Source organism: Schistocerca cancellata, chromosome 7, assembly GCF_023864275.1.
Source record: "Schistocerca cancellata isolate TAMUIC-IGC-003103 chromosome 7, iqSchCanc2.1, whole genome shotgun sequence".
Lineage (NCBI taxonomy): Eukaryota > Metazoa > Arthropoda > Insecta > Orthoptera > Acrididae > Schistocerca > Schistocerca cancellata.
This window is the reverse complement of record NC_064632.1, coordinates 252,507,994-252,519,181: the sequence shown is the minus strand read 5'-3', so window position 1 is coordinate 252,519,181 and position 11,188 is coordinate 252,507,994. Positions and strand designations below refer to the sequence as shown.

The following is an 11,188-nucleotide window of genomic DNA, read 5'->3' as shown; positions in this document are numbered from 1 at the left end:
ATAAACCAAAACATTGCTTTAAGACAATCGTAGCGATGTACAGGCATCAGCAAAACCCAAGGTTTTCCTGCCGTTCATTATAGACGTTACTGGCAGTATAGCAAAGATCTTGGCGAAATACTAGATTGCTCTGATGTACATTCCCACCCGAAACATGCAGGAACTTCTACAGTCGACCAAGGCTGCTCACAAAGCGCTGAAAAAAGCACGAATTTACATGATGCCATGTAGCTGTAAAGCGGTGTACCAGAGTACTACCACAAGAATGATCGAAAAACGTCTAGAAGAACACAAGAGCAACTGCAGAAGAGCAGAAACAGAAAGATCGACCAGTTGTGGAACATGCTTTCCAGTCAGGAGCTAGGGTGTGGATAAGATCTTCGAATAAGCAACAACGTCTCTTGAAGATGTCCTCCGCAGATGGGGACGAAACGTTGGGTTTCATCAGTAAACTCATGCGAGCACTGCATTATAGCATGGAATATTTCAGTAAGTGTAACAACAGCATTGCTTCATTTTGGATTCCCTTTGGGATAGGTGTGCAATATGAGAAACGTAAACAGATTTTAGAATGTTTTTATTCGTAAAAGCATGATGTTGATTGTGAAGAACTAGAGAAGTCTTCCAGAGACACAGTTGACTCCACATTAGCAGAAGCCAAACTCACAGCGGTTGTGCACGGGGTTGTAGTAGGTGCCGTAGGTGCAGGCAGCATGCATCCACGTCCAGTTCTCGCTGCACTCGTAGTAGCGTGTGCAGTCATCCGGGTCGGCGACCCTGATCAGTGGTGGCGAGCAGGGGGTTCCTGGGATGGGGGCAGAGCTGGCTGTGGTTGTGCTGGTGGGAGCAGGGGTGGGAGTGGGAGGGGCTGGCGTGGTCGTGGTCGTGGTCGTGGTCGTGGTCGTGGTCGTGGTCGTGGTCGTGGCCGTGGCCGCTCCTGTGCTAGATGTTGGCGAATTGGGGTCGACACAGCTGAAATGAAATATTTATTTATTTAGCAACTTTTCATGTACATATAGGGTATCCTGGTTAAACGCATAATAATATTAAATGTAATAAAGTGAGAAGTAATTGATATATTTGTTGACTGTTTGTTTGTACAAGTATGTTAACTCAAAATGTTTTTTCCACACCTATTATAACTTGATATGTGCACCATTAGTGACGCGATAGACATCTAACCCATATTCAACTACTCCCCAGATGTTTTGCAGTACTGCAGGCGTAATATTTCATATAGCTGCATGGATGCGATGGCGCAGATCATGTAGAGAACGAACTGGTGTCTGGTAAACTCGATTCCTGATGAACCCCTACAGAAAAAAAATCAAGTGGTGTAATGCCTGGGCTTCTAGGGCAGTAAGCAATCGATGGACTACATCCACAGTCCAGCGATTTGGGAATACGCGATCCTAGAAAATCCTATAATGTTCGCAAAATGGTGTGATGGTGTGGTGCAACATCTCATTGAAAGATCACATCATGAGTAAGCTGAGGCACACCATACAGCTCCAACATGCGTATGTACAGTACATTGTTGTATTAAATGTAGGCTCTGCGAAGAAGAATGGGCATATAACCCTGTCATTCAACAATCCACACAACTCATTCACTTTCAGAGAGTCACGTTCGCACCCTATCACTATATGGGAGGGGAGATAAGGGAGGATGGGCACAGTTCCTCACATGAAGCAACTGTACATGATTACTGTGCCAGAAGTATAGAATGTAGTCTCATTCGAAAAACAGAAGAAATCGATGAATGCCTAGTTTTCATCCATTTTCACCAGAACTGTCTCTACAAATGCCTTCCAGGCTTGATTTTGTGATGAAGCTGCAATTTGTACGCCTGTGGGCGCAACCTTTTATGGACAACATGGTGTGTCGTTGAACGAGGTAACTGTAACTGACTATTTGCTAGTTGGGTTGACTTGCAAGTACTCCACTGGAAGGACATACGGATTAGTTCAACAGTATCCTGTGGACTGCGTGCTCGAGTGGTGGCCCAACACTGGAACAAACTCCCAGTTTCTGGAAGCCACTTGTTCCATTTCCTACACAAGTAGGAACGTCATCAGTTAGTCCCAGTCCATATTCATGCTGCAAATGACAGATTTCAGCTCTGCGAGACTAAGCACACAGAACACCTTCAGCTGTGGAATCCACATGGCTTGTGATGTATGTTTACGTTAATAAAGCAGTGACATACATGCGCACGCGGTACCAACTGCCTGTAGTGCACACAGAACACATTTCAAGGTGATGATGATGATGTTTGGTTTGTGGGGCGCTCAACTGCGTGGTTATCAGCGCCCGTACAATTTCCCAACCTTTGCTCAGTCCAATTTCGCCACTTTCCTGGATGATGATGAAATGATGAGGACAACACAAACACCCAGTCATCTCGAGGCAGGTGAAAATCCCTGACCCCGCCGGGAATCGAACCCGGGACCCCGGGCTCGGGAAGCGAGAGCGCTACCGCGAGACCACGAGCGGCGGACCACATTTCAAGGTGCCATACATGTAGAAACAAACTGCCAAAAAATATCTCTCCTATGTCTCGAGTTATTACATTCTTTTCATTATATGTTTAAGCTGGACACCAGGTATAAGGATTAGATCCCAGTATATATTTGCATTGTCAGTCTTACAAAATAATAAGCACATACACTATTTAATTATCATGTTTCTAACTCAATAACACCACACATAATTACACATTTTTGTGTATTTTACAACCTCCATACATACATTTTAATTCTATTACAAATGCATAACTATATCTTCTTCTATTTATGACCTATCTGCTTATATACATTTTATGTCTATTACATTGTACTTGTATTTTCATTTGTTTTCACTGACTGAATAGAAAGGATTTTCTATAAGCAATATTTTTATCATTCTCTTAAATTTCTCTTTCAAGCTGAAATATGAAATGGGAAGCAGTTGCACAATTGTATTGCCATACTAGATGAATAACTGGCGTTGGTCAGGTGTATATTCATTTTAATTCTATTAGTCTCTTCCTTCCCCTCTTCGTGGCCACCTTGTCTGCCTCCTCGCCTCTACCTCCATCTCCTCCTCCTCTTCTTCCCTGCCCACCACCAGTGGGATCTCCATCTCCTCCTGCCCCTCCCTCTGTCCGCCCCCCTCGCTGGTCTTCTCCTTCTCCAGCTTCTCTGTGTCCACCTCCTCCACCACCACTCTGTTCATCTCCTCCTGCTCCCCTCTCCAACCATCGGCAATTCAGCCATCTCTCTGTCCATTTTCTCCTCCCCCAATCTCTGTTCACTTCCTCTTCCCATCTCCAAAGTCGGAGAGCAGTATATCTAAAACTTTCTTCAACCCATGAGCTGAGTTTGTGCGACAGGACTGTGTTTTGACCATTCGGTGGAAACTGGAACATGATGTCATAGCTCCGCCAACAGTGTACAATGTCTAAGACCAACGACAAACATACTTTCTCCCCCACAAAACACACACTGCATGGTTTTAAATAAAGACAGTCATATCATATGGAACCTGGAGGAGATTTGCGGCATTGTGGAGCTTCTCCAAAGGACCCTGTTGTTACTGCAGTGCAGTGCGTCCCAAACTACATACAGGTACTGCAATCTGAAGGAGAACTGCGTTCCTCAGGGTGCATTCACATCTGACCCCCAACATTCTCTCTGCCAGCCGGTGTGACCGAGTGGTTATAGGCGCTTCAGTCTGGAACCGCGCGACCGCTACAGTCGTAGGATCGAATCCTGCCTCGGGCATGGATGTGTGTGATGTCCTTAGGTTAGTTAGGTTTAAGAAGTTCTAAGTTCTAGGGGACTGATGACCTCAGAAGTTGAGTCCCATAGTGCTCAGAGCCATTTGAACCTAACATTCTCACTATCACCCGTATTTTGTACCATTCAACAGAGAAAAAAATAAAAGTAAACCACAAACTATAAAAACTCCTCTAACGTAATCAGGTGGAGGACACGATAACGTTTTTACCACGTCACTATCTTCAGATATAGATATCAAAAACAAATATTGTTTGTTTGCTGCCATCGTGCATATGTGCCGACCCTCATTAAATATACAGGTACTGACATACTCAGTCGCCTGCCGAGACAAGTGTAAAGTTTCATCGCCTGTACCTTAGGGGGAGGAGCATATCCCACAGACTATACCATTAGTCACAAGAGAACGACCCTGTGTGCCTGTATTGTTGTTTGTAACATTATCTTTTTTTTCTTTTTACTACAACATGGCTACATCACGGCTTTGTACAACGCCATACATTTTGTTTAATTAACTATAACTTCAAAGTCTGTGTCAGTCTCTAAACTGACAGTAACACATTTCCATCCATTGTGTAAATTTTGTTGCTGCTGCTCACACGACACCCACACAGGATAATTGAAATAAAAGACAGTCACAGCATATGGAAACTGGAAGAATTTTCAGCATTGTGGAGCATTTACAAACAGCTGTCCGAAGGTGATTGATGACCTCTATATTTAAATTCGTTTTTCACAATGAGAGGATAGCTGATGGGTCAGTGTTCTGATTTGATCAATCCCTCATATTCCAGTCATGTACTCAATCCCTGGTTTAGTAGTAGCCATACCTGGAAGGCGTTTCAGCTCCACCAAGACTCTTTGTCCGTCTCAAACAAGCAGTGTCAGTCGATCATTATGTGGTAATGAACAATGTACCAGTGGATGGATGGATTCGAAAAGACACAACCTATGCACTGTTATAAGCATCACAGTTAATAGTGCGATCAATTTTAGCAATTTTATCTGTTTTTTACAATGCCAACCAATGACACGGCAGCATGCTTCCCAATTTCTGTATCATCGCTAAACTGCCCCTCCTCCACTTAGCGAGTACCATTGAGAATATAGATAGATGACTGAGCAGTACGTCCATTCATTGTTAATTCTCGAAAATATACACCAAAATATATCAGACATCGATGTACATATTTCTAGAACTTCGATCATAGTACGTAATTTACGATCTTTCCCTATGCAAATGGGAGTCACAGTGCATTCTCGCATTCTTAGGATGAAGTTAGAGACTGAAAGATCTCCTTGCATTGTCTTTGACCAACGCTCCCTGCAACACTGCCACCGATTTAATCTGCAGCTGACCAGAAGTAGACCACTACATTCCACGTTTCATGAAGAAACAGAGCGAACTGAGTCCGTAACTGCTCGTCCCGCATCCATCCAAGAGCAAACGATTTCTCCAGATGCGCACATGTCAAGGACGTTAGCACGCCTTATCGGTGTATAACAGATATGAAATTGCTGTGATGTAGCAGCAACGGTTTGTTAGATGACATCGCAAGATAGTGATCGGCGGAGAGTACAGAGAACCATACTGTAGATAGTGTTTGTTAGGGTTTAAAACACCTAATCAGTCCTGCACACGGTCAAACACGCTATCGATTCTGTAGTTGTATATTGCAGTCATCCCAGCTCGTAACACAATGCCCTTTAGCTAAGGATACTTTATAAATATTTATAAGCAGATTGCCGATAACTCTGGGGTATAACCTGTGATTGGTGCTGGACAGTTCTTGTATGTGGCATCAAGATGAAGGCATGCCTGTATTCTCGCATCTCGGCGCATTGCTCCCTCAATTTATACTATGTTCCATCAATTTTTTCGTAATTTTATGTAGACTGGCAATGGGAAGGAAAGCAAGAAGAGGAACTTGTTAACATCGAGTATAGAAGTAAGTGTCAGGCAGTCGTTTCTGAAACTATTTGTATGGAATGTAGCCATGTATGGAAGTGAAACATGGACGATAAATAGTTTGGACAGGAAGAAAATAGAAGCTTTCGAAATGTGGTGCTACAGAAGAATGCTGAAGATTGGATGGGTAGATCACGTAACTAATGAGGAGGTATTGAATAGAATAGGGGAGAAGAGGAGTTTGTGGCACAACTTGACAAGAAGAAGGGACCGGTTGGTAGGGCATGTTCTGAGGCATCTAGGGATCACAAATTTAGCATTGGAGGGCAGCATGGAGGGTAAACATCGTATAGGGAGACCAAGAGATGAATACATTAAGCAGATTCAGAAGGATGTAGGTTGCAGTAGGTACTGGGAGATGAAGAAGCTTGCACAGGATAGAGTAGCATGGAGAGCTGCATCAAACCAGTCTCAGGACTGAAGACCACAACAACAACATGCCGACGCCATCATGACGTCACTTCGCACCACGTGTTCTAAAACTGCTTGTAAATTTGGTAGTACAGTCGTCAACACCTACCGCAAACACACTATTTTTTCTTGTCGGACGGTGTAGTATAGGACTGTTCTCGATCGCAGCTGTACTGCATTTGCTCTGTTTTCTGTGAGTCTGTGTGTCTCGGATGGTTCAGGGAGGAGAATGAGTGGCTTCAGGTCTGCTGCCAGCTTCACGCGGTCACAAAGAAGGAAGGCTGAGGTATTTCACGAGAGACAGGAAGTGTTGCTAGGATTAGCGCCTGCCCGAGCGCTAGCCCTGACCGATGTCGCACGGCCCGGCAAAAGACGCTTGTTGCTGACGATGGGACGCTCTGTGTCCTTAGCTAAAGAGCGTTGAATTACGAGTTGGGATGACTGCAGTATACAGCTACAGAATGGATTGCGTGTTTTACCCTGTGCAGGAATGATTAGGTGTTTTAAATCCTAACAAGCGGTATCTACAATATGGTTCTCTGTACTCTCCGCCAATCACAGCCTTACAGTGTCAGCTAACAAACAATTGATGTATGGCAACATTCTACTGAACTTCTATTGAGGTAATAGTGATACACGCGACTTGAGTGCTGTCTTTGATGCTTTTCTGCCTCTAAACTTATCTGCATATGGGCTGAAAGATGACAGAATGTCGATCGAGTGATCGGTTGAGACGGAGTTCTATTGAAGTACGAATTAATGGGAGACTGATTATGCATTCTAGAGAGAGTGGGAGATGTTGTTGCAGGTCATTAAACGATTTCTTTTTCTGTTGCTCTGTCGGGTGCTTCAGTTGTATACAACTGCGTGTTCTGTCTGTGACTTGGAGCACTATCTACTTGCGTTAACAGCAGACCTCTCAGTCATCACAGGACTTCCATGTCCTGATGAGAAGCTTGTCTATCCTCTTTGGGCACTTTCCTCTAGACGAACGAAGATTTACGCACCCTTGCAGCATCTTGGGGATAAAATCGAGTGCTCAGTTTCATAACTACAGTGATTCTAAGTTAGCGACAAGTGTTTGTGAGCTACTGCAATCCCCATGTGCACATCTGTTTGACTGAAGTCCTTTTTGTGGAGTTAGTGGCGGCATGACTTGTAATTTCACATGTCAAACACCGCTGACATGCGTTTGGCTGTTTCCTTGTCAGAGGAATTCTCTGTTATTAACGATCATTTTATATAGGACAGGTGCAAGCATAGTATAATTTCTGAACCGTAAACAATGGGTGCTATACACCTCTGGTAGGCTATATTGTGCATGTATCAAAAAGTATCGACTTCTAAGGAAGTAGTTTTTTTTTCATTTTACAGTTTGTCACCATAGTTTATCGTAGAGAAACCTGATAGGAGAATGTATGTCAGGCGCTGGAAATACATTTCTTACATTGGGATAGTAACAGTGGTACCGTCCACATGACCAATAGGTTGGAAACTGCAAAGATTTAACATTAAGCATGTTTCAAGTACAGAACCGTGTAGAGTGCGTATGTCTATGTTCTCTCTTACCAATACCTCTTGGTACTGACCCCCAGACATTAGAACAATTATTTAGAATCAATAGTACAGCTGATTTAGGTAAAATTCTTCAAACACCGTCCATCTGGAGCTCCATCATGCATAAAAACACCCGCTTCATCTTCTTCTTAAACGTCTGCTGTTACATCACAGCATTTTCGTGTCTGTTGTACACCGATAAGGGGTGCTAACATCCTTGACATGCGCGCATCTGGAGAAATCTTTTGCTCTTGGATGGGTGCGGGACGAGCAGTTAAGGACTCAGTTCGCTCTGTTTCTCCACGAAACGTGGAATATAATGGTCTACTTCTGGTCAGCTGCAGATCAAATCGGTGGCAGTGTTGCAGGGAGCGTTGGTCAAAGACAATGCAAGGAGATATTTCAGTCTCTATGCTAAGAATGCGAAATTGCACTGTGACTCCCTTCTGCACAGGGACAGATCGAAAATTACGTACTATGATCGAAGTGCTAGAAATATGTAGATTGCTGTCTGGTATATTTTGGTGTATATTTTCGAGAATCAACAAAGAATGGACGTACTGCTCAGTCATCTATCTACATTCTCAATGGTACTCGCTAAGTAGAGGAGGGGTAGTTTAGCGATGATACAGAAATTGGGAAGCATGCCGCTGTGTCATTGGTTGGCATTGTAAAAAAACTGGTAGAACTGCTAAAACTGATCGCACTATCAACTGTGATGCTTCTAACGGTACATCGGTGTTGTCTTTTCGATTCCCTCCTTCCACTGGTACGCTGTTCATTACCACAAACTGATTGACTGACATTGCTTGTTTGAGACGGACAAAGAGTCTTGGTGGAGCTGAAACGCCTTCCAGGTATGGCTACTACTAAAAAAAGGGTGGGGAAACCAGTCCAGCCTTTGTACACTTGTTCGGAGAGTGGCAACCGTCTGCTGAGAGCGCTCTGGTCGCGTGTCGGGGGCAACATGTGTGTGGGGGCAGTTGACTCGTGACTGTTGGCTGCAATGGATGACTAAGCGACCTCACAGGAAATATCTAGAGCTGAAAGGGCTAGAACTGGTGTACAAAGGCTGGTCTGGTTTCCTCCAGCCCCCCCCCCCTCCCCCACTACCCCCCGGTACAAAGATGTTACTGTTTCCAGCTTCAACCTGCTTGCTTGCTGCCATGCTTTATGCAGCCATCTCCAGACTCTAGGATTACATGTGCTTGCATTTTTTGGAATCTGTCTGCTATATGCAGGATGTAGGAGTAGTGCTATTGTATGGTGCACGATACGAATTGTTTGTTTACTACATCAACATGGTATGTGGTGATATAACACGGCTGGCGATCTGTTTCAAGCTGAAAAATTCAAGCTCTCATCGACAGTAGCAGAGCATTGTAATAGAGGAAGTGTCTCTAGAGGTAGGTTCAGTATTTCATGATCTGTAGACCACTTTTGCAGCGTGTGCAAGATAACCGCTGTATGTTTGTTTTTCTATCTTTACAAAATTGTTTTGCTGCTGAAACTCCCATCTGTAGAAAATGGCGGACAATGCTCCCACACTGGCAGCAGCAGCATTTTGGCGGTTAAATTCAGTAGGAGCCAATCAGAATGTTCCATTCACAAGACGTCCTTTGTACAGGGCATAGGAGTCTCTACAGACTTGTTTTGACAAGACTAGGGCACGGTATCTATGGAAAGCTCTGAGAGTAATCTGATGTCTTCTTCGTTTGAGTATTCAGAGACATGTCCAACCAGACCATCCATCTTTGGCGTGATGCTGTTCCTCATTCACCATTGTGGCTTCAGAGCATCTCCAGACCAGCAGCTATAGGACACCGAAAATTCACCATAAATTCCAGCCCTTTTGTCATCAGTAGGACATTGCTTCTAATTGTTCTGATTTTCCCATCTGTGCTTAGACACAAGTGTGCGCTTGTAGAAGTGAGGAAAATAACATCCCTGACTCCAGCAGCAGCAAATATAAAAATAAGCCCACTCACCGTTTCAGAAAAGTGATGAACACCACAGCAGCTGTAGGATTCAGAAATTTTTCTCTGTTTCTGGCAGTACCTTCAAACAAGCAGCTTACACTTGAAAAATGGTGAGCGTGCTGTTTAGAGTTACAGAGATATTTCCTTCAACCTCCTTATATCCTAGCTTCGGCGTGTAAAATCAGATATTTCAGTTGATCCTGGTGTCGGGACCAGGTTCCCACAAAAGTGTGTGAAGTATCTCACGGAGGTTTCACAAGTGCGCAGCTATCGTTTTTTGGAGACCATTTTCAAGTGTGGCTGTAAACATCGCAAAATTGAAGCAAATTACTGTGCATCGATCATTTAGAGACATATTAATTGGATTTAGTAGCTCCTGAAGCAGCTCCTGCTCGAAGACAAGGATAGTTCCCACAAAAGCGCGCGATGTGTCTCTGATACAGTTTCACAACTGTGTCGCGAAATTTTTCCATTAGAGTCTGTGTTCAAGTTTGATGGTGGTGGTACTGCTACGTAATTGTTCGCATTTTCCCGTCTGTACATGGACACCAGTGGACTTAGAAAAGTAAAGAAAGTAAAAAAATAAGAGCCTTAACATCCCCGACTCTGGCAGCAAATATTAACTAAGCCCATTCAGCGTTTCCATATGTGAACAGATTGTAAAAGCGCCGCAATCGTTTAAATATTCCATACTCCCTTGCCACCCATAAACTGTTTAAATAAACCGTACTCTATGCAGTGCAGTCAATTTCCTGACAAACTCTTTAACTAAATAAGTAAACTATATTACAAACAGCGCCTTGTATCCCATAAATTATTTAAATAAACAGTATTCCACACATTGTCTAAATTGTTTAAGCAATGTTCCATACACTGCATTCGATTTCCCACCAAATTCTTTAAATAAATAAATAAGGTATATTCGATACACTGCCATAAGTAAATAAACAATATTCCACGCATTGTCCAAATTGTTTAAACAATATTCCATATACTGCAATTGATTTCTCGCCAAATGGTCAATCAACTGGGTCTTTTTCCCACCAGTTTCCACGCGGTGGAGGGGAGGTGGAGGGCTGGAAGGTTTCGTAGCGGGGCGGGAGTTAATTAATTGAGCAATTTAATTAAGCAGTCAACCAAATTGATATCAAAAGTGTGGTGTATCGGCGAGGCGATTCCCAGAGGGATAGGGGAGGAGGAGGTGGAGGGAGAGGTGGAGGAGGGTTACAATAGGTTAAGGACCTGTTAGTCAAAAGGAAGGATTATCCCCATGGTGTCATAACCTGTCAATCAAAAGGATGGGTTATCCACAGGGGGACAGGAGAGGATATGGAGGCCAACAGGAACGGGAAACAACTCTTGGATTTCTGTGCCAGTATGAGGTTAGTAATCACAAACTCCTTTTTTAAACATAAGAACATTCACCGGTATACTTGGGAAGGCAGGGGAACCAGATCTGTCATTGACTATATAATAACAGATCAGGAATTCAG

At 43.6% G+C, this 11,188-nt stretch overlaps 1 protein-coding gene across 1 annotated transcript in view; it reads right to left on the bottom strand.

The window, feature by feature from the left end:
• Window positions 1–594: 594 nt before the first annotated feature.
• LOC126092263 (threonine-rich protein-like) overlaps window positions 595–11,188 on the bottom strand; it is an 86,344-nt gene continuing 75,750 nt past the window's right edge. The window contains exon 5 of the mRNA XM_049907778.1: window positions 595–972. Within this exon, the coding sequence (XP_049763735.1) occupies window positions 648–972 (325 nt within the window). The 3' untranslated portion in view covers window positions 595–647. The remainder of the gene's footprint in view (window positions 973–11,188) is intronic.